At 48.5% G+C, this 26,774-nt stretch overlaps 12 protein-coding genes across 12 annotated transcripts; 6 read left to right on the top strand and 6 right to left on the bottom strand.

Annotated features, from left to right (window-relative positions):
* Positions 1–17: 17 nt before the first annotated feature.
* Positions 18–2,114, top strand: N7516_007743 (flavin monoamine oxidase family protein; the record flags this gene model as incomplete). Its single annotated transcript, XM_057220463.1, has 1 exon — positions 18–2,114. The coding sequence occupies one exon, from the start codon at positions 18–20 to the stop codon at positions 2,112–2,114; it is 2,097 nt and encodes a 698-aa protein (XP_057074554.1).
* A 755-nt stretch (positions 2,115–2,869) lies between these two features.
* Positions 2,870–3,640, bottom strand: N7516_007742 (SDR family oxidoreductase; the record flags this gene model as incomplete). Its single annotated transcript, XM_057220462.1, has 1 exon — positions 2,870–3,640. The coding sequence occupies one exon, from the start codon at positions 3,638–3,640 to the stop codon at positions 2,870–2,872; it is 771 nt and encodes a 256-aa protein (XP_057074553.1).
* Positions 3,641–4,218: 578 nt separating this feature from the next.
* Positions 4,219–6,490, top strand: N7516_007741 (uncharacterized protein; the record flags this gene model as incomplete). Its single annotated transcript, XM_057220461.1, has 7 exons — positions 4,219–4,534; positions 4,593–4,888; positions 4,939–5,013; positions 5,068–5,295; positions 5,345–5,735; positions 5,939–6,182; positions 6,235–6,490. 7 exons carry the CDS (start codon positions 4,219–4,221, stop codon positions 6,488–6,490), a joined length of 1,806 nt encoding a protein of 601 aa, XP_057074552.1.
* Positions 6,491–6,572: 82 nt separating this feature from the next.
* Positions 6,573–8,373, bottom strand: N7516_007740 (NAD(P)/FAD-dependent oxidoreductase; the record flags this gene model as incomplete). Its single annotated transcript, XM_057220460.1, has 7 exons — positions 6,573–6,710; positions 6,758–6,850; positions 6,900–7,115; positions 7,171–8,031; positions 8,087–8,187; positions 8,240–8,284; positions 8,340–8,373. The coding sequence occupies 7 exons, from the start codon at positions 8,371–8,373 to the stop codon at positions 6,573–6,575; spliced, it is 1,488 nt and encodes a 495-aa protein (XP_057074551.1).
* A 2,672-nt stretch (positions 8,374–11,045) lies between these two features.
* On the top strand, positions 11,046–11,501 carry aspf13 (allergenic cerato-platanin Asp F13; the record flags this gene model as incomplete). Its single annotated transcript, XM_057220459.1, has 1 exon — positions 11,046–11,501. One exon carries the CDS (start codon positions 11,046–11,048, stop codon positions 11,499–11,501), a length of 456 nt encoding a protein of 151 aa, XP_057074550.1.
* Positions 11,502–11,660: 159 nt separating this feature from the next.
* N7516_007738 (NADPH-adrenodoxin reductase) lies at positions 11,661–13,404 on the bottom strand (the record flags this gene model as incomplete). The annotated part of the gene is made up of 3 exons (XM_057220458.1): positions 11,661–12,533; positions 12,590–13,021; positions 13,108–13,404. 3 exons carry the CDS (start codon positions 13,402–13,404, stop codon positions 11,661–11,663), a joined length of 1,602 nt encoding a protein of 533 aa, XP_057074549.1.
* Positions 13,405–13,630: 226 nt separating this feature from the next.
* N7516_007737 (uncharacterized protein) lies at positions 13,631–15,920 on the top strand (the record flags this gene model as incomplete). The annotated part of the gene is made up of 3 exons (XM_057220457.1): positions 13,631–13,804; positions 13,858–14,046; positions 14,097–15,920. 3 exons carry the CDS (start codon positions 13,631–13,633, stop codon positions 15,918–15,920), a joined length of 2,187 nt encoding a protein of 728 aa, XP_057074548.1.
* A 403-nt stretch (positions 15,921–16,323) lies between these two features.
* Positions 16,324–17,571, top strand: N7516_007736 (uncharacterized protein; the record flags this gene model as incomplete). Its single annotated transcript, XM_057220456.1, has 2 exons — positions 16,324–16,487; positions 16,551–17,571. The coding sequence occupies 2 exons, from the start codon at positions 16,324–16,326 to the stop codon at positions 17,569–17,571; spliced, it is 1,185 nt and encodes a 394-aa protein (XP_057074547.1).
* Positions 17,572–17,907: 336 nt separating this feature from the next.
* N7516_007735 (Lectin C-type domain protein) lies at positions 17,908–19,696 on the bottom strand (the record flags this gene model as incomplete). The annotated part of the gene is made up of 2 exons (XM_057220455.1): positions 17,908–19,575; positions 19,634–19,696. 2 exons carry the CDS (start codon positions 19,694–19,696, stop codon positions 17,908–17,910), a joined length of 1,731 nt encoding a protein of 576 aa, XP_057074546.1.
* Positions 19,697–19,940: 244 nt separating this feature from the next.
* Positions 19,941–21,236, top strand: N7516_007734 (Sec62 family protein translocation protein; the record flags this gene model as incomplete). The annotated part of the gene is made up of 2 exons (XM_057220454.1): positions 19,941–20,990; positions 21,054–21,236. 2 exons carry the CDS (start codon positions 19,941–19,943, stop codon positions 21,234–21,236), a joined length of 1,233 nt encoding a protein of 410 aa, XP_057074545.1.
* An 853-nt stretch (positions 21,237–22,089) lies between these two features.
* Positions 22,090–24,525, bottom strand: N7516_007733 (peptidase family M20/M25/M40 protein; the record flags this gene model as incomplete). The annotated part of the gene is made up of 1 exon (XM_057220453.1): positions 22,090–24,525. One exon carries the CDS (start codon positions 24,523–24,525, stop codon positions 22,090–22,092), a length of 2,436 nt encoding a protein of 811 aa, XP_057074544.1.
* A 419-nt stretch (positions 24,526–24,944) lies between these two features.
* On the bottom strand, positions 24,945–25,500 carry N7516_007732 (4a-hydroxytetrahydrobiopterin dehydratase; the record flags this gene model as incomplete). Its single annotated transcript, XM_057220452.1, has 3 exons — positions 24,945–25,097; positions 25,174–25,236; positions 25,348–25,500. 3 exons carry the CDS (start codon positions 25,498–25,500, stop codon positions 24,945–24,947), a joined length of 369 nt encoding a protein of 122 aa, XP_057074543.1.
* Positions 25,501–26,774: the final 1,274 nt, after the last annotated feature.

Here is a 26,774-nt window from a genome sequence, read left to right as displayed (position 1 = left end):
GCTCAAGCATAGTCACAATGCTCAGCAAGCCATCTTTTGTGGTGGCTACACTGGTCGCCCAGGCTTTGCCTGGTCTCGGAGCGATCATCGAGCGAGAAACGGTCAAAGTGACAACCTCCGAGACAGTTCGAGGTGGTGAACTGGCCAATATTCATCTCGACTGGTATGATCAACCGCCAAGTCTGATCGAATCTGTCTATGCGCCCTGTGGCGGCGAGGATTCGTCGACAAAGGGGCAAGTCATCGGACATTTTTCAATCCACGATCATCCTCCACAGCGACTGGCTTGGGTGGTTCCAGATGAGGCTCCAACGCACCATTGTGTTTACATATATGGGTCTGCCGGCCCAAATGTGGCCCAAAGGGTTTTGGGCAAAAGCAGCCCTGTCTCCTTGCAAAAGAAGTTGAAAAAACGATCCACAGCAGACACCAACATCCCATTGCTGAAGGACTTTGATGCGCAGGGAGCATGGTTCGACGGTGTGGCCAAAATCAAAGCCAAGGTGGAAAGTAACGGAGGAGTGGCTTCGAAAAATTCACCAAAGAACACCTCAATCGCAATTGTTGGAGGTGGAATCTCCGGCCTTGCAACGGGGTTGATGCTGGACAGCGTCGGCGTACACAACTGGGAGATCATCGAAGCCAGCGACCGCGTGGGTGGCAGATTCCGGACGAAATACATTGCCGACACTCAAGAATGGGCTGAGATGGGACCTATGCGACTTCCGCACTCCGTCACTTACAAAGACGATAATGAGACACTCCTGTATTCTGATCATCAGTTGACTTTCCAAATGGCCAAGATATTGAACAACATGAATAAGAATGACTCGCAGTGGAAGATTGACTTCATCCCCTGGATCCAACACAGTCCCAATGAGTTGTATGCTCAAGGTACTCGCTCCCATCCAGATGGAAGAATCCCAACACGCGCTGAGATCGAGGAGGATCCAAGCCTGAAGGATCCACCAGAAATGACAAGCGCCGAATACGGCAACACTGAGAGCCAGATGAACAAAATTCTGAAAGACGAAAAGACTCTCAAATCTCTTCAGAAGGATGTCTGGAGAGCCCACAAGACCGCGATGGACCAGGGGCTCGATGACTGGAGTGAACAGGCAATGATGCGACATGTCTTCAAAGCCAGCCAGAACATCACCGACGAGATCTGGACATCATCCGACTACGATGTGTTCTGGGATGAGCTGCATCATAACTCCAATCTCGGCTTGGATGGGAGCAAGGATAGTCTAGGCGAAACAGAATGGCTCTGTATCGATGGAGGATTCAACCGCCTGTCCAATGCCTTTCTTCCTCACGTCCGTGACAGGCTTACTCTCAATCGAAAGGTCCGGAAACTGGAGTCAGTCAAGGGAAGTGATGGTCACACCCGCACTCGACTGTCATGGTACCCCAATGTCTCGAATCGCACCTTCGAGTCCAAAGAGTACGACTACACAATCATGGCAGCGCCATTTACCATGACCCGCTTCATGGATCTACCCAAATTTTCCTCCGTCCTAGACCGCGCGATCAGCGAAGCAGGTTTACGCTTCAAGTCCGCATGCAAAGTAGCCCTACTATTCTCCGAGCGATTCTGGGAAAAGGGCGACCGACCAATCTTCGGCGGGTACTCCAAGCCATCAAGCGACTCAGTCGGTGCACTCTACTACCCCGTCTACGGACTCAACGAGTCCCGTCCAGGTCTAATCATGCACTACCGAGGCGGTGATTGGAGCGACCGGTTTGTGAGTTTCTCTGACGAAGAACACGTCCAAACAGTGCTGGATTCGATTGTCAGTCTGCACGGTGAACAAGCGCGTGACCTTTACACGGGCGACTATGAGCGTCTTTGCTGGCTCCAGGATGAACATACTGCAACTGCTTGGTGTCGGCCGGATGTTGCACAGCATGAACTATACATCCCGGCCTATCATCAGACGGAGCATAACACGATTTTCATTGGAGAACACACTGCGCCAACTCAAGCCTGGGTTAGCTCTTCGCTGCATTCTTCTGTTCGTGGGTCGGTTCAGTTGCTGTTGGAGTTGGGGTTGGTGGATGAGGCGAAGGAACTTAACCAGCGGTGGATGGGGAGATGGATCAAACTTTGATATCACCGTCCTCCTTAGTTTGTGGTAAACTATCCTAAAAGGACTCATGATATACATACATACATACAATATAGCCTCTATATATTATGCCTATTTTCATGGCTCCATATCAACTATACAGCTCCCCCTTTATCAGAGGCCTCACAGTGTCCGCAGAAAAGGTCGCATGTCCAATACCGTTGTCCATCTGTAGTTCTTGAACCACATCTCATTTCAACTTCTTGTACGCGAAGTGTTTATCGAATTGTTGCTAATATAGATAATCATGTTTCCGAGGCTAGTAGGCAGCAGCTATACTAGCAGTACAGCATCTAGCTAAAGGCATATCACTCGGAAACTGGATGGAGATTGAAAATGACAGTGAAAAAAACACATATCCCATCAGCAAGTTATATGCCCTATATCATTGTAGAGGGGAATCTGTAAAGGTAGTTCGAGCGATAGATGAGGCCCTCATTTGGATCTGTTGAGTAGAAGTCTATCTGGATTGCCATCCAGTGAACCATCGCCATGCAAGTCATTATTGGAATCCCCCAGAGCACATTTGGAGATATGAGATGAAAACGCTAACCGAACCGTGAACATGGATGGGCAGGGATTTCTGCTCAGCTCTGTCTCCCTCGTGCGACTTGAGTCAGATAAAATCATTCAAGGCTAAATCAGTCTTGACACCATGTCAATTATGGTTGCAGTATGGTATAAAATCCCAACGTTCTGCACTATGTCATTCCCCTATAATCATTCAAATACCCTCTCTACCACGATAAAATATCTCCCGTTAGTGACATGAACTTTCCCGACACATTTTCCCTTGTAGCATTGTCAATAACACCAAGCATTCCTTTGACACTATCCTCAACAGTTACTGGTGGGTCATCTGGATATCCCCACTCCTTCGCAGCGAAATCGCCGCCGCGCGTCTGCACCCAGCCAGGATGCAGAGCAAATGCAACCAATCCATGTGCTTCATTTTCAGCGTGAAGAGCCTTGGTGAGCCAGTTGGAGGCCGCTTTACTTGGACCATATGCTCCACCAGGAACAGGCTCCTGACCAGCAATCGAACCGACGGAGGAAGATATGACGACAACCTTGGGCGCAGAAGCTGATCTCTGCAGAAGTGGCCAGAAGGCCTGGAACACGAGAAGCGGGGCGATTGTGTTGACTTCAAAAGAGTTACGGAGGTCTTCTGCCGAAGTGGCTAGGGCCGGAGTCATGGGCGTCGCGAATCCAGCATTGCAGATAAGCACATCGATGTGCGTCACTGTACTGACTGTTGCGGCGAAGGTCTGTGCAACCTTTTCGGGGGGTATCGCAGTTGAAAAGTCCAGTTCGATGATGTGGAGGACACTGTTTTCAGCAACTGCAACACCTTCAACTTCTGCCCTAAGGCTTGTGGCTGCGTCGTGGCTGCGCACCGAGGCCACAACGGTGGTGGCAGGGCGTTCTAGTAGGCGTTTGGTCAGTCCAAGACCGAGGCCTCTGTTTGCACCTGTCACGAGGTATACTGTGTTTGACGTGGATGTCATTATCACGAGTATTTTCTGTAGGTAACTCCTTCCAAAGAAGAAAGAGAGGGAAAGAAAGAAAAGAAAACAATGCGCCCCCTCCTTTTAAAAGGTTAGTTAGGGCTTATGTGAAGCGGGCCAATCAGAGCAGAACTCCCCATCATACCAACAGTTATCAGCGTTGTCATATTTGATTCAAGCTGAGCATACTACTACTTATATATTCAATCAATTCAGATGGCTTTTAAGCTCTCTGTCTACGGAGTATATGCAGCCAAGGTAGGTCTTTCATAAACGCTAAGATCTTCTCAAGGTTCTCCAAATTCACCCTAAGATCCACCGAGAAAACCCGAAATTGCCAAGAGAAGTTGGAGAAGATGTCTTATCTAGCATGAAATATTAACAGAAGAAAGGCCAACTAATGCAAGCTATATCCATTATCTCTCTATTTGGGGTTCTTGGGACTAATAAGACCTATGACTCCAATGCCCTCGGAAGGTCCCCAGCCGGATATGCGTGAAAGCATCCGATTGTGAGTTAGACTAGCATATTTAAAGCTCCTGCCTGCTTTCGCAACATCTCTTCAAGAAAAGCTCCTCATGGCTCCTCATGGTCTTGGTTCCTGCCTTTGGCGGGTCTCTACCTCTCTTCTTCTCTTTTTGGCTGCCTCGACTATCTCTGCCACTTCAAGTGTCGATAATGGCAAACTGTTTACGGTCAATGGCATCAACTACTATAGCAGTGATGCGGTCTCGAGAGTAGTTACCTCAGATCTTAATTCGACTCGATTCGATGCAATCGTTCCCCTGACGGTCGTTCGGACAGATGAAGCTCTACTCACCAAGAACATTATACAAGAAACTATTTCAAACTATTCGGCCACCGATGATGTTTTCCACACCGGATTTCTTGAAGGTGGGTGATTATTGGAATCAATGTTTCTGCCAAAGAACTTCTGTTGACTCTTAGATAGCGGTTTTCCTTGTCTACGACGGAGATGGTCGTGGCCAAGTCGAGTCTGCTGTTCAAAAGGCTCTACATGGGCTTGGAAATAAACTTGTGATGGCCTCTTCCAGCTACCAAGCTGGGGAGCATATCACATCCGCCAAACTGGTCCATGACATACCAAAGGGGCCCTACTTTTACTCACCGCGGACTGGAGAGATCTATCAGGCTTTCCGCCTGTACTCCGATCATCAGCTAGCATTCACTGAAGCTGCTCTTAGCGATGGGACCGGGGGATTTAAGCCCTTGCCAGCAAGCTCATCGGTGAATAAAATTGTGACCTGTCTTCGGAAAACTTTGCTAATCAATTCTAGGGTGCTATGACGAAGAGCGTTGCTGTACCATCTAGGTTATACTACACGCCAACACCGACGAAGCCACTTGCAGGGGTGCGTTCAGAAAGCTATTCCACTACAATTCAAAGTTTGACTAACAACATGTAGCTACGTTTAGGAGTGAAAGATATCTTTGATCTAAAGGGTCTACGGACTAGCGGTGGAAATCGGGCGTTTTACGACTTATACCCTCCGCGAAACACTACTGGCCCCGCACTCCAAAGACTCATAGATGCGGGAGCTATTATCGTAGGGAAAATGGGAACTGTGCAATTTGCAAATGGAGACAATCCAACAGCTGATTGGGTCGACTTCCACTGTCCTTTCAACCCTCGGGTAAGTCCAACCATTAGAATCGATTGGACTCAACTAACCCTTGTTTCAGGGTGATGGCTATCAAAGCCCTGGTGGTTCTTCGTCAGGACCTGGTGCTGGTATCGCATCTTACGACTGGCTGGACATTGCCGTTGGAAGTGACACAGGCGGCTCTATGCGCAACCCAGGTGGAATGCAGGGGCTCTTCGCCAACCGCCCTTCTACTGGGGCTGTATCTCTTGACAATGTTCTTCCACTTTGTCACGCACTCGATACAGCTGGCGTTTTTGCTCGCAATGCTGCAACCTGGTCAAAGGTTATCCATGCATGGTACCCTAACTTCACTAACTATAGGGAATATCCGAAAAGGCTGTTCTACCAGAACTCTTCTTTCCCTAGCTCCAACACCACATCCGGTGCAATTCTTGAGGAATTTGTTATGAAAGTGGAGGATTTCATGGGTACGAAAAGGGAGCTTATTGATATCGCTTCGCGCTGGGAGAAAAGCCGCCCTTCAGAGACACCCTCGAATATAACTGATTTACTAAATACAGTGGGTTACATCAAGATTTAAATAACTACTCAGGCATTAATATACTATAGACATACGCTGTTTTGGTATCTGTCGATCAATATCGCTCACTTCCTTTGCCATTTTACGCAGACTACGCAGCAAAGCACGATGGTCGCCGACCATTTGTGAATCCAGGTCCCTTAGCACGATGGACCTGGGGCCAGAATAATGGCGGTGACACCGCATACAGCGAAGCTATGAAGAACAAAACGATCTTCAAAGACTGGTGGGAATCAGATGGATACGGAAAGGCAGACAAACAGACTTGCTCTGAGGGTATCTATATATATCCTTACAGCAAGGGTCAGACACAGTATCGGAATGCCTATTTTGAGTGAGTAAAAACCCTTTGAAGAAACAAAATGATCTATTGCTGATATTCACAGTGCACCTTCTGCGCCTCCGATGGGCTTCTCGGATGGTCGGATCTCCATCTTGGCCGGGACCCCTGATCTGGTAGTTCCTATTGGAGAGGTCCCCTATTACTCTACGATCTCGCTCAAAACGGAGTTCATGCCGGTTACTATGAGCTTTGGCGCAGCCCGGGGCTGTGATTTAATGCTGGTCAATCTAATCGAGGATTTGGAACAGGCGGGTATCTTGAAGCCCGTGAGCACAGGGTCAATGATGTACCCTGCGTGAGTCCAGGAGAATTTATTTCAATGTTGAAGTCAGTAGAACATTAACGCATGAATTGTATATGTGAAATTCCAATGTTAAATGGTTAATTGTGCGAAATATCTCGTGGTCCACCGGGGCCCTCTTCCAACCCGTTTCTTCTAGGCGCATCAGGACGCCAGCGCCAGAATGAGCGCATGAAGGATGTGCTGTGATCACCATTCTCGAATATTTCCGCCGCATGCTGTGATCTGTCAGTCATTATCTTATGCGTTGAGTGGGGTTTCCTACCTTTCCCAGGACCGGTAGGAACTTTGCACCATGGCCACTACCCCCGGTACAAACGAAGACAGATTTCTCTGCATAAGTTGGGACATGATCGATCTATAATATCAGCAAGGATTTCTGGGATAAGGAATAACTGTATGCTCACCACGAACGAATTATCCAGCGAGTCAGTGTACCAGCAAAGTTTTGTGGAGAAAAAGGGCGTATTCTCGAACTCAGGCAGGAAGATAGACACAAATTGCTTAATGGCATACAAGGCTGGCTCTGGAAGTAGTGAGCACTCCTCCGCTGGAAGAGGCACCGACCATTGACCATCCTGGGTGAACGGGGTATCTTGCGGCGCTGGTTGGAAGTTGGTCCACTAAAAACAACAACAATCAGTAGACATCAAGAGGGGTATAACTACCAATACTTACCTTTATTCCACGGTATCCAATCTTGACGAGGCCTTCCGGAGTTCTTGGTAGAACGTAGATACTCCCTGTGTCCTTTCCGGAAGTGTCTCGTGGTGTACTCTTCCAGGTCATGACGGGAAATCGTTCCGGTGAGTACTTGTCCCATAGCTCGGTGTTTCTCTTGTCTATCTTAAAGGTTCCAAGGCTGCCTGCTGAGGATTCGAGGTGATAGCTCAATTCAGGAAGTATTTGTGTCGAAAATGATCCGGCTTCGAAATTGTGAGTAAAAGCAGATGGGGAGAACGGGGTCTCTCGCGACTTACCAGCCACAACAACGGCATCTGCATCATGAACAACACCATCCTTGGTCTTCAAACCTGTCACTTTATCTTTGCTTGGCTCGAGGTTGCTTTTCACTTTAACCAAGTGATCAACGGCTCCCTCCTGTGGCCCTAGATGAAATTTCACGCCCTTGTCGGCGGCCACTTTTTGGTAATGAGCACAGGCATTACTGCACCTCAGAAATCCAGCCAGGGAGTCAAGTACCGCCTCATAAGTGCTTTCAGAATCTGGGATGTGGAAATTGAGAATCTTGTCTTTCCAGCCCAGCTTATCAGCCCGTTCGCAGTCTGCGGGGTCACTCTTGACGAACTGCGTGTCTCGCAGACCATCGCGCCGCATGTTAGCTAGAGTCTCCTTCTCTAGGGCAGCCAAGTGGTCAAGGGGCTGTATACGGAGCATTCCGCTATTAACGAAAAGTCCAACATCTCTACCGTCGTCTTGTTCGGTTGATCCACGCTTTTCGTCCTCCAAGAGCCACGCTTTTCGGCTTTCCAGTGCGAGACGCTGATAGTGAATCTCTTTCCCATATGACGCGCGGAACTGATACTCCGGATTAGCATAGACTTTTGATCTGTGCCAGGTTTGGGTTACTCACGATTTTGTTGTGATCGGCGGATGCAGCTTGTACGTCGTCGGCTGTTGGGTCGTATCCATTTTCATCGTACTGACTTCGATCAAAGACAGTCACTTCGTAATCTGTGAATTATAAGCTATCTGTAACATGTTTTTATGTAGATGTCTTGCTTACTTCGATCTCGCAGGGCAATCGCCAGTGAAAGACCAAATATGCCCGCTTTTATGGTTGTTAGTAAGTCTCAAAGACCTGTACACTTGGATATTGGTCTTACCTCCAATAACAGCGACTGACTTGGAATCTGTCATTCTTTACTATTCTTCCTTTGAATCTGATGTTGTAATGTTCTTAGTAAACGTAGTAGGGGGTGAAGGGCCCCCGCAAATGAAGCCAAGAGCTTCAATACCCATGGGGTCCTCATGGTACTCCACCTGAATTAGCGAGAGTAACCCCTCTGGTCCTCTGGTCACGTCAGACGGGTCTAATAATAACCCGAATACCCCGTGAACATTATTCCGTTCCTGGCATTAGTGGAAGATATATATATTCCGCCGTGATGACCATCATCGGTGCACAGAATCATATATTATGTGTTACCCATGATTTATCTTCCGAGTCACTGCAATAGAACCAAAAACGACATTTAAATATATTTTCCTTAGATAGAAGAAATAGATTAAGACACCTACAATGTATGTATAGATCATCCTGTTGATACACAATCTGATTTGTCTATGTTAAGTCCATGTCAAATATGCACCAACAACTAAATCTAACACACAACCGCCCGGATGGTCTAGTGGTACGTTCCGCTTCTATATGCTGTCCTGCGAATCTCAACTAATGAATAATTAGGTATGATTCGTGCTTCGGGTGAACCTGTGCGAGGTCCCGCGTTCAAATCGCGGTTCGGGCCCTTCTTTTTTTTTTTTTTTTTGGTGTCTATTCTATGTTGTAGATAACTCTCCGTAACCAGAAGTAATCTCCACAAAGTGGATACATGAAGGACCAGGGAGTCAGCCGAAGTAACAGCCCTGGATGGCTACTGCTGGTGCTGGCCCTGCAACTCAGGAATACTGGAACCTGTTTGTAGAATGTGTGTATTATGTATGATAAAGGAGTGGCAACCGTCTACATATTTACATTGCAAATAGATTCGAATATTAAATTCCACCTTAATTCGGTGTAAAGTCATAGATCAGAGAAATGATCCGAGTGGCAGTACAATACACTCTACCCACGGAAGAATTAGAGACAGTAGGGATATATTGTGTATACAAAACCCTAGAAGGTTTCACCCACAAAGAATAAACTATCTCGATATCGAAAACTCAACCATTGACATTGACGTGGTTAACGCTATTTTGGAATCAGGAACCAAAGCGAGATAGATCTCTTGCCACGGAATCCCTTACTGCGGTACTTGGGAATGCCGGTAGTTGTGGCGTTGGTCTACTACTACTGGGAAGTATTATGGCAGCTATGTTACGTGCTGTGCTCGGTGTCAAGGCAGATACATAGTGTAGTGCCTTCAGGGAATCGGTGACACCGAATTGTGCCTTACTTGGCGCGCCATCCGACCTGGGGCTAGTCTAGTGGTAGCGGCAGCTAAGACGTTGAATATTTTCGGATTGTCCGCGTATAATATTTGCATATGTCGTCGAAGATAAAAGAAATGTAAGTAATGGATTAGCCAACAATTTGAACCAATATTGAAATTTACTATGTACATATATATGTATGTAGGTTTAGTCAAAAACACAACCATAACTAACTAACTAGATACTAAAACATGTATGTATGTGAGCTCTGCCTTTGAACAGGGATCTCCCCCTGCTCATAAAGTCAATCAAATGACAGAGATAAGAAAAAAATACTCCCCAAAAGAAATGAAGCAGGAGATGAGTGTAAGTAATGTGACACCCAACAACCAAACCAAGACTATATATATAGATATATAAAAGCAAAAGCAAAAAGAAACGTCCCCGGGAAGGCTTGAACTTCCAACCTCCCGATTAACAGTCGGACGCGCTAACCGATTGCGCCACGGAGACGTACTTGTTGAGAAAACAGTACTTATTTTGATTGTTTCTATACCTCAGGCTACATAATAAAACAAATATCTTTATAACCGTGATCCATCATAGGACAAAACCATAGAACAGATGTTAGAATAGCAACAGACCAACTTCGAAGCCAACTTTTTGACTTACATTTAGTTTTGGTACATGAGTTCCACATCCAGTGATTTCGCCATCTCAAGTCTCCGTGGCGCAATCGGTTAGCGCGTCCGACTGTTAATCGGGAGGTTGGAAGTTCAAGCCTTCCCGGGGACGTTTCTTTTTGCTTTTTATGGTCTTGAGTTACGTTACTTACCTACAGTACACTCATTTCCTTCTTTTTTTCTTTTTCCTAGTTTTATGAGGTCAGCCTATGAACCTAATATCGAATTTTGATTCAAACTCAGATCGAAATACAATGTGGCTGTGGCATCTGCCCATATTGCTCGATGCAACCTCGAATGCAGTCGCCCTATACCGTAGCATAAAGAGAGTCTCGCGTGAGCTGTATGTGGATCAACTATGCAGTCATTTTCTGGACCGGACAAAAATAGCAGCCAAGATATGCCATGTCTCAGTCTGCCTGCATGCTTCCTCGTGAACCCCACAATAGTCCTCGGCCTTATTGCACCGGTTTCTGGGGGGATCTCGTTATGGGAGTATCGGCTGATGATGGACCCAATATGAGGGTATCCTATTTGGGCCGTGTCACCTGTGAGTCTGAGACCTTCACCCAAGACCTGTGCCGGATGCAGCCTGCCATCAAAGAGGAAATAGAACAATATTAGATTGGAGGCCTGAGTGAAGGGAGGCCTGAGTGAAGAAGATATATAAACCTCGTCGAGGAGGGAGCAAAGTAGATACAAAAGCAACAAAAACATTACCCTCTTCCGCAAAGTACCACCAAGTCCTCTACAAATATGAAGTCCACCATCGCCTTCACCTCTGCATTCTTGGCAACCCTCAGCCTCGTTTCTGCTGCTCCGGCTGTGGCGGCAGCGCAGACAGTGTCCGTATCCTACGACCTCAAATATGATGTTGGAACATCCTCTCTGACCACCGTCGCCTGCTCCGATGGTATCAATGGCCTGATCACTGAAGGCTACACCGACTTCGCATCGCTGCCAAGCTTCCCAAACATTGGCGGTGCGATCACCATCCCAGGCTGGAACAGTCCTAACTGCGGCAAATGCTATGCGTTGCACTACTCGAACGGCAAGATCGACAAGACAATCAATGTCATTGCTGTCGACGCCGCCCCGGGTGGCTTCAACATTGGCTTGCGAGCCATGAACACGCTGACCAATGGTCTGGCGGAGCAACTCGGTCGTATTGACGCCACTTACGTCGAAGTGGATGCTAGCGCATGCGCGTAGTAATGGCTAGACAAGATTCATGGAATGTGATAACGAAGGAACATAATGGAGCACGGAAGCGCTGGGTAATACGCGGGCAAAGATGAGAGTGTTGGACCGAGTATGTAATTAGATTTGTCAAACCAGGTATACAGATTAGTCCATAATATACATAAAGGTTCAATCAAGAACCTTCAACATTTCTTCTACACGCCCAAGCTTATCCCGAGGCTTGCCCTTTAGTTGGCCGCTTTCTCGCTCTGCCGCATCAATTCGCTGCCAGTCTTTCCACGACGTGGGGCGTAGACCGCGCCGTTGGGCCTCGATTTTTACTCCGTCCCAGCCTAGACCGCTACTGTGATCGGGTGCATGAAGCAAGGACACTGAATCGGCACGTTTTGCCAGATCTTGCACAATGGTATCTGCGGTATTGAACGCATCGGTCATTGTGGAGGCAATTACACCCGTTGGGCCTCGCTTCACCCAGCCAGCACAGTACAGGCCGGGTAGATGGGAGATAAGAGACCCGGCAGGCAAACTTTCAGGCTCGCCCTTGTTCGACAAGCTTGTTACACGGCCAAATCCATCGTTCGGGATGATACCGCGTCGGGTATCGAAGTCGATACCGAGATCCTCTAGTCCTGGAAGAGGAAGGGATTTGTAGCCCACGCTGCGGAAGAAAACGCAAGCTGGTAGGTTGACCTGTGCACGCTTTCCGCTCGACAAGTGCTTTGGAGACACTTTGGAGTTGGGGCTGTGGGGGTCGGATGGATCGAGTTCGTTGCGAGAAAACTTTACATGGGATAGATGATACGGGTAAACAGGCGACCAGTGAAGAGAATCAGGAGCAAGTAAGAAATCCAAAGACCAAGACTTTGGGGCTGTCAGAGGGTCATTGGCTGATCCTTTAGCCAAGAGCTGCATTAGACGCTTCTGCGCTCGGGGCAGTGCTGATACTACTTCTTCCGGCGGAAAGATATCCTTTGGAATGGGATCAAATGATACACCTGGAAGCTGTAACATTTCACGGAGCTCTTTGATAGTGAAGGAGGCCTGAGTCAAGTAGTTAGAAACCCGTGGGTATCAATAGTCAATACATGGTAACTCACCTGCAGAGGTCCGCGACGCCCAACAACTCGCACTCGCTTAATGCGACTTGCGGCGAGTTTTTCCACAGCATAATCTGCTATATCTGTCTTTTGCAGGGTATCGACGTCTGAAAGAAGAATCCGGGCAACGTCTAGTGCAACGTTGCCTTGTCCGACAATGACGGCGTTCTCTCCGCTTAGGTCTGGGTCGAGATCTCTGTGCTCTGGAAGACCATTGTACCACCCCACAAAAGCACGGGCTGAGTGCACACTATGCAGAGCTTGTTCTCCAGGAATCCCCAGCTCTCTATCCTTTGAGGCACCGTAGGCGAATATGATGGCATCGTAGTGTGGCTTGAGGGCAGCGAGCGGTAGATCATGTCCGAGGTCGACATTACCGACAAAATTGAAGCGCGTGGACTCGGCCACCTCTGTAAATTTATCTTCACAATTCTAATTTTCATATAATCATGAGCTTATTCCTACATACAATGTTCAATGGTCGACTCATCATGGAATCGTGGTTTACTGTGACTCACCTTGACTTCGGGGTGGTCCGGAGCAACACCGAACCTAGCCAAGCCGAATGGTACAGGTAGCTTCTCATACATATCAACTATCGCATCCTGCTGTTTAGCCAAAAGACGATAGGCAGCATAGAATCCCGCTGGGCCGGAGCCCACGATGGCCACACGAACGGGTCGGTCGGTTTGGGCGACATGACAGTTGGAGCGTTTGGTTGTAAATTGAGATACAAAGCTCTGATATTGTAGATGAGGTCGGCGATTAAGCCGCACGGTGCATTGAGCACATACAAAGGTCTGCTTTAGGCGCATGATGCATGGATGAGAAACCTCGGAGGTGATCGGAGATAATGAGACATGTCACATGATCTTATCGGTTGCCCCGGGTGACTATCACATGTTTGCAGATGTACAACATAGTCACTCAGACCTGAGCTCATCCCAGGAGAGCTGACAGTCGCATCTCACATTCCCAAGGTTCTTCACATTCCTCTCTTTTGCTTCGCGTGGGTGCCACGAGTGGCTTTCAGTCGCTACCATGGGGAGATCGTCACCTCCATTCCTTTATGAAAGTCCGTCCGCCTACAACTTTAAAGGTCCGACCGACCGCGGCTTCAACCCGAGAGCCGCGACAGAGGCGAGCTGGACTCGTCCAGCAGAAAAGCCCAAGAAAAAAGGGCCGCTAATAAATCTAAACCGCCATCCTGACACGGTATGTGCGATAACTTGGAAATTAATGGTGGGTTCTGCTAATGGTGGATGTAGTGGGGTTCCTTCAATACGGCCAGCTCATTTACACCCATGAGCCACAAAACGAAGGATCGGGTCAAGTATGCACGATCAACCCAGCTCGCACTTCGGGTGCTCGCTCTTCTGGGGGCTCTCGGGTCCCTGTTTTGCTCTGTCGTTATTAAGGGAGCTGCAGTGACCGTCATCTGGATCATTCGCGCCGGCGTCAGTACAGTCCACCCAAGAAAGCTTTCTCTTGCTGACCTCTATTGTAGCCCATAGTTGCAATTCTCCACACGATATACGCCATTTACCATAATTCTCGATCTGTTATTACCCGTCCCGCAGGCTCTCAAGCCAGCTATGGGCTATTCGCTGCGATTCTCGACTTTGGACTCATCCCATTCTACGTGTTTACTGCGTTTATGGCGTATGGAGAATGGAATTCCAATGCATACCATTGGGAAACTCTGTTCAACAACGGCGACCTGACTGTGAAATTGTCGGAGGCCACCTTCATCTTGGCTATCGCAAATGGCAGTTTGCACCTCATCTCCCTTTCCATATCGGTTTTCTTGGCTGTCACATTCCGGAAGATCTCCCGCCTACCGCCTGACATGAACCCACTTGAAGACAATTTGACTGCACGTCCCCGTAAGACCCACCAGGAGACTCAAATGGAGGAGAAACATCTGAGCCAATCCACCCTGGATTCGACATTCGAGGATCCGCTCATTGAATCTCCTCGCAGCGTACCATTCCTGCACACACGCGAACGGTCTTCTGGTGGTGATTTCAACCGCGAATCAATGGGTATGCTCGACGAGCAGCGGCAGTCACACCCTTCCTTTTATCAGCATCGCCTATCCCACCTAGAATCCCCAACAGAACCTCACATGGATCCTTCTAGTCCCGAGACACTCTTCCAAGAAACAGCGAGCCAGCCATATGACTTTACAACACAAACACCTGCCCCAGAATATCGAAAAGTTGCCTCGCACGCCCCCGAAATCATCAATGCCACTGCTCAAATGCGTAACCTGTCATCGCGCACTGCTGATCGATCGGAAACCGTCAGCCCATTGTCCGATAATTGGGTGGCTTACTCTGAACGGTCTCTATCGCCAATGGGTGAGACGCAGGATGGGAACGCAGCCACTCTGCGTCAGTCCTCCTCTGTCTACAGCCGAAAAACCGCCACGTCCGCCGGTAGTGGCATTCGAGACTGGTTTGCTTATGGCTCCAAGCCGGATCAAAGTGTCGGAACTACTATTCCAGAAGATGTTCGCGGTGAATATGCGTCAGTCGCCATGCATGAATTCTATGGCCTTGATGATGGCCGTCGTGAACAAGATGTGGGTGATCAGCGCATGGACATATTCCCAGACCCAGAAGATCACAGAGACGACCTTGATGACGACCGTGATGGCTATATTCCATTTAACCCGCTCATGCTTAATCCACCAACCCCACAACCTATTCTGACTGAGAAGCCCGAGAATACCGATCCCGTGCGCCGCGTTGTCTTGGGCGATAGCCCAAATCTATCATACAATGCACAGACACAGCCAGTGTCTGTTCCACACGAGAACCTCAACCCCACTTCACCCAAGACCCGATTCTATGGCGAGCTGGATGTAGATGGCAAGCCTGGGTTGGCCGTGTCTCACGAGCCAAGCGAACAGATAGTTCGTAAGCCCACCAAGCTTCAGAAGAAACGTAGCAGCAAGATGTCTGCTTATGAGTCTCTCAAGAAGAACGATGATGAAGAGAACGGGTACCTCTCAACAAGGATGCCTGTTTCGCCCCGCGCCACCGAAAGCGACCGCAAGGGCCGTGTCGTGAGCAACACTGGTGCAGAGACTGCTCGGCCTGGAATTGCAGCAGGAGTTGGTTCATCTTTATCCTCGTATGGAAGTTACATCGCCGGCCTGGGCGTCGGACGCCGCCGCGATGTGAGTGGCAAGGTCGCCGAAGAAGGGCGCAGCAACAACCTTCTCGATGAGCAACCTGACCACAACCAGAACGAAAGTCACAGACAGACTCCGAGTGCTTCACCAAATCGGGCTGCAGGATGGGCTCGGTTCGCCGGACTTTGAATGTGATATCTATCGTTTTTCTTTTTTTTTTCTCCAGGAGTTTACTTACGGTTTGTCTTCATGAATGGCATGTAGCGACTTGCTTTTGTTTGGGACTTTGATATCCCGTTTCCAGTTTGATTTTCATGGAAATATGTTATGGATTGGGAATTGTTTGTGTATTATGGATATCATTTTTGTATGTAGTTCTGACCAATGAACATTTGAACCTTGCTGTACTCTATTCCAATATACCAATGTGTTCAATGTTTATTTCGAAGTAAACCATAGCAGTGAACCATAGGCATTTGCTGGTTTACATACGGCCGTTCTGCCCCTTCGCAGCGGTGAGTTAGACATGTTCTATCTGGCTTTCCACGAAATCTAGTCCTGCAAAACATATGCACATCAACACCCCATCCTCATGAGAATGAGAACCCTGTGGTGGCTGTTTTCACTGGCATTCTTTGTGTCTTTTATCAATATTGGATACGGGTTCGACTGTCTCGCTCAGTGGTGTGATACATGTCTTCCCGCAAAGGTTCATGATGCACCTGGGGTTGGCTTCGATTTGACCCCCTCATACGGGTGGGTTTCCTAATGGTTTTCTTTCTATTACCTACAAATATATCTAATGTTTGAGGAATATAGGACAGCCGTGGTGCACTACCATAATGGAACTGTTGTCGAGGTTGCGAAGGTTCCGGGGAGTCCGAAGTACCTCGAACTTATGGCACGTCTGACTACCGAATCTGAGCCTTTAGCAGGCTCAACCCTCGGTTTAATAAGTGAACTTCTATCACGCTTATTGGAACATCTCCTTCCGGGCGTGTCATCACCGTGGAGAGACTGGTGGCATCGGCTGAACACGAAACTCGGTCGACCAGTTAAAGCAGATGACGTCGAAATAATTAGCGATTTACTCCACGAACTGAAAGCCTCCACTGAAAAGAAAATCTCCCAGCCTCTCGGCAGGGTTGCCGTTACAGACCCCGGCTTCCAGTCGCTTAGTACAGCGACAATCAACGCTGCACTTCGAATGTTAGATCTACGCTCATGGGTTGGACACGACAGCCCTTATTACACACAGCGGCTATTGGAAGCAGATGCTGCTTATGGGGCGAACGGTTATGGACTATGCACCAATTACCTGGATCGCTCCGATTGCATGGACGAATTTGCAGAGTCACCCGATGCTAATATATTGTTTGTTTCCTATAACCGCAATCTCTTATATGCTAGTATTGTGGAAGGTACAGCTAGTGAAGCTTTCAGTCGGGTTGCCTATGTTGCCATGCAACTCGTGGATTACGATATTGGGCTAGATCGTCTTCTCGAGAAAGATGAGGCCGCAATATGGGACCGTCTTCATTCGCAACTCCAGATCCTGCCTCGGGAGTACGAATACACGGTTACGCATCTCCTTTTAGCTGGTGAGAGCATAACGCATCCCCGCTTCCTAGCTACCTTAAGGGATTCTATGTCTGAACTCTCGCTTGATCCTGTCAATATCAAACTCGCAATAAATCCAACTTTTGTTGCGGCTCGTGGTGCGGCACTATATGCCCGAAGGCGCCAAGAGGTGCAGAGCGACTGCACCGAACGGAGTGAATGTGAAGAGAGGAGGATTCACGAGAGAATGTACAATCCCACACAAGAGGATCTGCGTTGAAGCGGATGATATGAACTATTTACTGCTACTTACGGAAGCCTTGCAATACTTCTCCAATCCATATCAAAGGAAATGGACAGAGAGCAGTTCGGGCACTTGTAGAACGAATAGATTGAATAGGTACCATAGAAGGATAATTATTACTGTAATGAATACTGTGGTAGGGAGCAAAATAATTTCGATCCGGAAGAATGGAAAAGTCAGAGAAAGGGAGGAAGAGCAGCGAAGACAGGCCTTTTTATACTGGAGGGCATTGAAGGTCCGCCGTTTACACTCTAAAAGGCCGAGATAGCACCCTCAGGGATCACCGAGATAATTTCAAGTGCATAGAGTGTCTCATGAGGGAACACCTTCATATTCCCATCCTTCGATGACACGCTTTCTACGCCGGGAATTTCGGCAGTTGGCGTTGCACTTGACAAAGAAAGTCAAGGCCGTGATAATAAGAATGATGATACCCGCAATTGAAGCCACAAGCACAGTTCTGCGCTTGATTTGCTGCGGGTCAGAGGCATAGGGACACCTCGCCTCATAGCCACCGGATACCCAGCAGGAAGTAACATCTATCGAGTTGAAGTCTACGAACACCTCTCGATGGGTGGGATTTGTAGAACTCAAGTCAACTTCTGTCTCTGGCAGAGAGAGAAGGTGTCTGTAGAGATACGTGTTTTCGAGACCAGTGCGCGGTATAGCGAAGCTCGATCCTGGCGGACAGGTGTTCGACACATTGGAGAAAGATTCGGTCGAGTCTGACAGGACCCAGGAGAAAGGCGAATTACCGATTCGACAGGCGCCACGCCGCTGCTCAGTGCAATTCGTAGATCGCCAGTGGCCGTCCAGCGTTAGATCCATGATCGCACAGCGGTCATACTTGGGGTCACCGTCGCCACCGCTGCCACCGCCATATTTTGCATCATGTGGCTCACCGATAGCCCAAGCCCAGGAAGAGGCGAGGGAGACATTACGGTAATGTTCAACTTGCTGGTCTGCAGTCTGGCCGAAGAGGGTGGTGTTGAGCATTGGCGAGAGACCACAAGCTGTAATGTCAGAGAGAACATTCGACAGTGAAGCCATCGTCTCATCTGTCGAAAGACCATCAGGGACAGGAAAGCGACTGGATATAGCCCATGATGAGTTGGTTTGAGACACGCGTGTGAGCCCAGGCTCATACAGACAGCCTTTAGGGACAGTGTTGTTGGTGGTTGTGGAGATCTCCACTTCAGAGGTCAGTTGCCCGGGAGGAAAGACCAAATTTTCTTCGGTAGACAGATTGTAATTCATCAGTTGGGAATCGATAGAGCCGTATTCAATGAGTACTCGATCGCGTTTCGCAAGCTGAATGTACTTTGACGATGGCCAGCCATCCGGAGTGCTCTGCTCACCCGCTTCATTTTCATGGACGGTGAAATACTCTGTGATGGGCATATAGCCCTGCTCGACCTTGTACCATGACTGGTTTAAATTTCTTCGGTCCGAGGCAAGCTGAGCTGGGCTATAGATAAAGTCCTGAAGGGCCATCCCGAGGATCGAGCCGGCTAGCTCAGTTCCCGATGGCATTTGACCCTCTGAGATGGTAGGAGCAGGATCATCTGGCGTGGAGTCACTTGCGGCGACATGGAGATTAAGAACGAGATAGGTTGTGTACACGGTCAAACGTGAGTTTGTGTCACGGAAATAACCTACAAGCACTTCCGCCAAGGTGTAGGGATCGAGGTCGTTGGTGCACTTGTATGAGCCTAGCTCATAGAGAGAGTGTCCAGCCGAGGATACAGTCACTTTAGATTCGGCTGGAACAGACACCGGACAGAAAGACCAAGTCCTACGGTTGACCGACCAATATAGATCGACAACAAGACGTCGGTACCCAACTGCGACAAGATTAGAGAAACATTTTGCAGCGTCTTGTCGATCATAGATGCGGTTTCCAAAGCAGGCCGCTGACAGTGACACAGCAGGGTTTGTCACATAATTAAGTGGAATTTGACCAGCCACATCTCGTTCGCTCTATCTCAAGATATTCATATGAGTGTGGGAGGGCAATTAATTGTGAACTGAGACATACCAGTAAAACAGCCACCCAGGTAGCGTTCAACAGGGTTTCTGAAGAGTCATATTGGACAGACATTGAGCATCGACATGAAAATAGGTCTGAAGCTCATGAAGCTCATGTTCAGTGTTCAGTGTTCAGAGTGTTCAGCGCGACGTTGAATGTAAAAGAGAAGAAGATTAAGCTTGACCGGGGAAATCGGGAGGGCGGACAAATCAGCTGAGTCAATCTGGCCACTTCTCTTTCTTTTCTTTCAACAACTTCTTCTCTGCCCTTAGGACTTCCTTTTTCTCTTCTTTTTATTTCCAATTTTTAATTCAAAATGGCCACCCCCGGCCAGCCCAGCCCTGAGCAAATGGCGGCCATGCAGCAACAGTTCGCCGCCGAAGCCGCTAAACGAGGGATGACGCCCCAGCAATTCGCCGCAAAGCAGCGTGAACAGCTAACTGCTGATGCTACAAAGCTTGGCCTGACCACTGAACAATATGTTGCGCAGTTGCGCATGCGAGCAATGCAAGCCCATCAGCAGCAACAAAAGATTCAAGCCGAACAGGGTCAAGCAGAAGGACAACAAGCTGCATCGCCCGCACCCCAGCAGCACCAACACACAACCACACAACAGGTTCCTGTGAACCCCAACAATCCTCCGGACCCAAAGGCAGTGGCAGTGGCCAACTGGCTGCGGTCGCAAAACCTCAAGCCACGCACATGTATCATGGACGGACAGCGCAAGGACATGTTCAAGGGTGAGCAGCCACCAACATCTAACTACATTACGAGGAATCCCCATCTAACAGGACTTTCTTCAATACAGTCAAGCGCGCAATCCGGGCCATTGAATCCCCCGCCTATGCCAAAGCCGCCTCAAAGAAGAACTCCCTCCTCCCCCCCAGTGACCGATCGCGCCTCCGCCGAGAACGTTTTCAAGCTTCTTCCACTTTCCCTTTTGGCTCTCCGAGTCAGTAAGGTTGATCCCCATGAAGGACATAACCATGCCAAACCCAAGAACCGCACCAAGGGCCTATGGACCGTGAAGATCGAACAGCACCAGGAGACCGACCCTATGATGCATTATGTTTGGTTGTATGACGGCCCACAGTGGAAGCAAAAGGCCATGGCCGCCGCCGTGGTCGCGGGTATTTTCGCCGTTGTCCTGTTCCCGTTGTGGCCTATGATCATGCGCCAGGGAGTGTGGTATCTGAGTGTTGGCATGATGGGACTGTTGGGTCTCTTCTTCGCCATGGCTATCTTCCGTTTGATTCTCTTCTGCGTTACTGTCTTCACCGTGGCCCCAGGTCTCTGGCTCTTCCCCAATCTGTTCGAGGATGTTGGATTCTTCGACAGCTTCAAGCCTCTATGGGGTTGGCAAGAGGTATGCATCTGTTCCATCCTTATATTCCCCAGAAATAGCAAAACTGACAATTCAATCCCACAGACAAAAAAGAGCAAAAAGTCTAGCAAATCCAAGGCCTCAGTCTCTGCTCCCGCCCCAGTTACCGCAGCTGCTCCCTCAGATGCCCCCTCGGCGACCACAACCTCCGCCAAGCCCACTTCTACCCCGTCCACAGTCGCAGCGCGACGAGGCCTGACCGCAAGTGTGGAAGAGGTGGAGGAGTAGTGCTACTACGTTTCGAACGACATTCAAAGCCGATAGATCAGAATTGGTCTTCCACGGTCTTTCTTATGCGGGTGCTTATTTCAAGCCGTCCGAGATTTGTATTTGCAAGATCCTTATTCCATGTTCATTCTGGCGTTTTGGGTCTTACTTACCCTGAGAATTGATATCACTGGGAAAGCCTTTATTTCCCTCGGTTTCTGCCTTTATTTCATTACACAACTTCTATTTGGGTTCATGTAGCATCAAATTGATATAGGAATATTGCAGGCAGTAGAAAACAAGGAAATATGGTAATGTACAGACTCGGTTCTATGCTCTATACCCAATGTAAACCCATCCGCCGTAGCTTATGGAATCCCAATAGGAAACAGAAGACAGAAAATACCGAGGTTAGAAGAGAGAAGAGATAAGCTTCCAATACAAAACAAGAAAATAGAATAAAACGGGGTATATACATGTACAAGAACAAATGCCAATCGAAACAATCAAAACGAAGAGAGTAATGCATAGATAGTATAGACAAAAAAGGAACTAACATATGCACGCAAGCATGGTATCACCGATGCGCGCAATAAGAGAATGGATATGGTAGGCTCTCAGATATGCAATAGATGCAAAAAGGGGTATACGATGCTGAGTAAGGCCGAGGCCGAAAAGCCAGATATAGATAGTAACAACAAATTCGAGAAAGGAAAGAGGGTATAGGGAATGCATCTCAAGGTATTTGTCGTGAGAAGGAGATCGTAGGAAAAGTCCAAGGTCAGGGATATGAGGTGAATGGGACATTGGAGTATCGACGTTGTAGCGAGGTAAATTGTTATAGATGCGATGGTGAGTCACAGAGAGGGTGGATTTAGACCAGGGGACTCTTGATCAGTTTCGAATGCCGAGCAGTTCGTGGGAGATTGCTTGCTGGATTATTGCTTGGGGTATGGGCACCGCTCTTCCGATCTTCGACGTGATCTCGCACTGGCTCGGATCCGTAGAACCGTTGCGTTGGAGACGTTGGAGACCAGGGTGATAGCATCTGTGGGGCGGTCGTGCCGGTGGAAGTAGCAGGGGTGGTGGTGTTGGCGATAGGAGGGGCGGGGGAGGGGAGTTTAGGGAGTGGGCAATTGGGGGGTGGTGCAGATGGGGGCCCGCTTGTTAAACCAAGACCGGGCATGCTCTTGCGGCGTAACATGCTCTGAGCAGCTTGGTTGTCTGGGTATATAGTGGAGACTCTCTTGCGCGGTATTGGGTTTGTCGGTGGAGGAGCAGGTTGGACTTGGGTTGCATTGATGGGTTTCCGACTCAAACTCGAGCGGCCGATCAGACTGACTGGGTGGGAAGATGCTGTTGGATCAGGCAGAGGTCCTGTAGGAGGCGCTGTTATGGGCGCCCGGGAGAAGCTTTGGGCATTCTGCATTGGACGGATGGTTTTGGCCAGTGCATCCTCTGAATTTGAGGGTCGTAGTACCCGCCTGGGCTCGGATGAATCTGTGTAGCGCGAACTGGCGACGCTGAATGTCGGGGATTGTGGGGGAGATGCAAATGTAGACATATTTGGGACTGTCTCGGCGCGGCGTGCAGACCCATTAATTGACGAGGGAGGAGAGGCATGAGAAATAGGGATCGGCCCCGATCTCGGAACGAATTTCTTGCTAAACGAGGGGACACTGAAATTAGGCGCTGGAGGTGAAGCACTGCGGATGAGAGTTTCGGGAATAGGCGGCGGGTGATTCGCCTGCGGCTCCTCCGTGAAGTCGGTAATTGGGGGAGGTTGAGGTGGCAGGGGCTTATATAAGGATTGACGTTTCCCTTGACTAGAAGCGGGTGGGCTGCGCGTATATATTCGATCAAGCTCTTCCGGCAGAGGCTCATCAGGTCTGAAAGCACCGGTGCCTATTGGCGGCGAGTTGGGTATATTCGAAGAAGTGAATGACGAAGAACGAATGTCAGACCTGATCGAAGCAGAACCGTTGGTAGGATTTGTGGCCTCAGTTCGGCCAGTCGACACTGATCCGGATCGCGATTCAACCGTTGAGCGACGATTAACTGACGCATATGAACTGCGGCGAGATTGCCATGTTGCGGCACCGACAGAATGGCCATCTACTTCTTCAGTGGGCGATTGCAGGGTCTGGGGTTGAAGGAAAAGACTGGAAATGCGATGGGGATCTTTCTGTATCATTTGTCGAACGCTTGTTTTGGACCGCAGCTGAGGCATCGTGTCTTCATCCGAGTGCTTCTCTTGCGTGAATTTGCGTCCTCCTCGTTTTTCAATCTCAGCTCTAACGGCCACCAACCAGCCAATCATATCTTCGGGGTTGTCGAACACCAGAAGAAAGTTGCGCGAAAACCGCCGGGTATTCGGTTTGTGGAAGCCAAAGCGCGAAAACCGAGGTTTGGGGGGCTCCGGCACGGCGGAATCATCATCTGTTGGATTGTGAGAGACCTGGACTACCCAGTGTTTCCCGGGGATAGCATCACTAGCAAATGCGACAGACTTGGGCCCTAGCAGTAGCATCCTCTCCGGAAGACGGTCGTGCTTTCCTTCGCCTGCATATTGGAGGATATAACCAGTGGTTGCTAGGACATATATTTTCTCAGTCCAATCCACCTTGTTGATGGTACCGGATAGCGTCCGGAGATGCTTCCTCTGCTTCTGTTCCCGCTTTTTACGCGCGGCATTGGCGGCCTCATCTTGTTCTAAGGGATTGGCAGGGTTATCGTCGGTAGAGCTCCTTGCGGTGGTCGCGTGCAGGCGCAAGATGGAATCCGCAGAGAGAGCAGGTGCCGGGAGACAGGCATGCTTGGTAGATTGGGGATAGGCCTGGAACAATGGGGGAGGCTTCCAGCCATACTGTTCCTGGTTCGCATGTTTGGGGTCGGGTTTCGGACGGGAGGGTTTCAATGTTATGCGCGATCGTTCTGTCGGGGAGGTAATTGTCGGGGAGGTAATGGTGGGATTGGAGTCTATAGTTCGGGGGCTCATAATCGAGGGCGACAGGGCTGTTTCCAACCGAATGGCAGTTTGAGGTTCTGACTGTGCCTCTGTAATCTCCTCCAATTTGGGATCTGCGCGCGAAGGCTTATGGCCAAAGAGATTACGCAGACTCGTTTTGGATGATTGCCTTTTAACCGGGGCCTGGAGCGGAACCGGACCTTCTGATCCATTGGTACTGGAATACTCGGTTGGCCGAGGGCGTTGTACCCGTTTTTGAGCAGCTGGTCGACTGAAATTGGTTTGTAGGGGCGCAAGTCGACGACCTCTGCGTTCGCCAATTGATGGCTGATCTGGATTCATGGTTGATAAGTTCCAGACAGCTCCAAACAGCTCCAGACAGTTCAAGTCAGGATTTCAGGTTGAGCGCATTGGAGAAAAAGGAGCGACCAAGGTTTAATATAGGCAATGATCATCGGGAAAGGAACGTGGGCATGGACTGATTCGACGTCATGGCACACAGCCCGTTGAAATAGATCTATAAATATGTAATTGAGAGAAATTGGCATTGGAATTGGGAATTGGGAATTGGAATCGAGGAACGACCCTTTCGGGAGAAAGAGAGAAAAAAAAAAAAAAGTCATCTCAGGATTTCAAGGGGAAATTCTCATTCTGACTAGCTCCAACCGCCCGGTGGGGGGATCTACTGGTGATAGTGTGCGACGGGAGGGCTAGACCGGGGAATAAAGGAATTTGCGAGCGCAAAATTGAGAAATTGATTCTCAATTAGATGGACCACATTTCAGTCCTTGACCTGGATCAACAGCACCCATCAGATCTGCACCTTGATCACAATGTTGTGCCATTGTAACATCCTTTTGGGTGAATCCTCGTGGACGATGGGTTGTCCAGTGCACATCGACCGAGCCAATCCGCTAATGAGGCGTCAGCCTTAATTTCTTTTTTTTCTCCTTTACCCAGGCACCGATGATTTAAAGCGATTCCACTTACCACTGTCATAGTGGGATGATGTTTCTTGGATGCACTCTCGGCTGCAATCATATTAACAAATGCCTACTCCGTAATAGGTTGTCAGTTTATCCAATCTCACCAGAACTTAGAAGCAGTCCCAGTCTTAAGTCCAGACCAGACCAGGAGAAAAAAAAAAAAGAAATAATAACTCACTACAGCCTTGAAATAGCTCTTAAAATGAAACGTTTTCGTGACCCCCATCCCGTCTCCGTCCTGCGCCCAGCCCTGCTGCAATAAAGCATTGGCGTCTCGGGCAAGTTGCTGCGCATCCTCGCCCTCGGCGAACTGGAACGCGCTGGATGCCATTCTCGGGAATGAGCGCGTGAGCGGTCTGTGTAGGTTGGGGAGTCGGGTAAGAGGTGTTATTGAGATGCGTCTTGAACAGAGACGCATGGAAGTAAAACAGTTCATTTTCTGTAGGAAAAGTAAGTATCTTTGGGAAGTCGAGGGGAAGGGGATTGGAGAAGTCGAAGGTTGAGGGCGCACGGACCAGAAATGTCTCTTATCGGAATTCGATGGCTGAGACTACAATGCTATTCTTGTTTATACATATATTGATGTTGTATACATATATTTATAGTTATTTATATCTGTGGAGATGTGGAGATGTGTTGATTGGAATATTTGCCATAGAACTGCTGTTAACATTTACTCCAAATCTATGCATTTTCTGAAGTGTAGGTTGCAATGCCATATAGATCATCCCTAAGCTCTCTCTCCAAGGACTGGGAGACGTTGGAGAATCACTGGGTTATTTCAACAGCAAGAGTTTGAAGGAGAGCCACCCACTGCCCAAAAAGTCTGGTTATTGAGTGACGAGTTGGGATTTCTTGAAGCAAAGCAAAGACTCGCTTTAGCTTTAGTATATTAGCCGCAGATCGTAATCCAAGCTTTTAGCCAGAGAACCTTTGAACGCAATTTATATTCGAACATCAGGCATTTTTCTTTTATATACTTTGTATAATTACGAAGTTGAAAAATACATATAAATAAGCTACATCTATGGTACAAAACATTGGCTTTACCGTGAAAGGAAAGCATTATATATGGAGAATACATAATCAAACTACGTACATGTATGTATGTGACAAACAACGCTCCTTCCGGATTCTATCACTCGAAATAGGCGGACATTTTCTGCCCCAAGGTGAGGTTATAATGAACTGAACGAATAGATATTTCGCCCTTCGGGGCATATTCAACTGAAAATATACAGAGAAGATTAGCATGGCCCCTGCACTAAGGATGACATGTCTCAATCAAAGAGAAGCTACTTTTTTTCTTTTTCTTTACAGATTCGATTTGAGGCTATACAGATGTGGGTCATTTTTGATGTGATGTGATTGGTCTTACGCTTTTGGGAAAGTCACGTGCATATTATTTCTCCACAACGTGTGTACGAATCCCGTGTTGCGCGAAATAAATATATTCTTTCTATACATTGACCTCCTATAATTTAGAGACACGCATTTTCAATTCATGCTTCCAATTCATGGATACGACTAGCATGATGTTGGCGATACGGGCAGCCAACGTGTTGATCCTTGTCTTAGTATCGAGCAATACTGGATTATCCGTGT

Source organism: Penicillium verrucosum (assembly GCF_028828655.1).
Source record: "Penicillium verrucosum strain IBT 35672 chromosome Unknown utg000002l_segment0_segment0, whole genome shotgun sequence".
NCBI lineage: Eukaryota > Fungi > Ascomycota > Eurotiomycetes > Eurotiales > Aspergillaceae > Penicillium > Penicillium verrucosum.
This window is presented reverse-complemented; position numbering and strand designations above follow the sequence as displayed.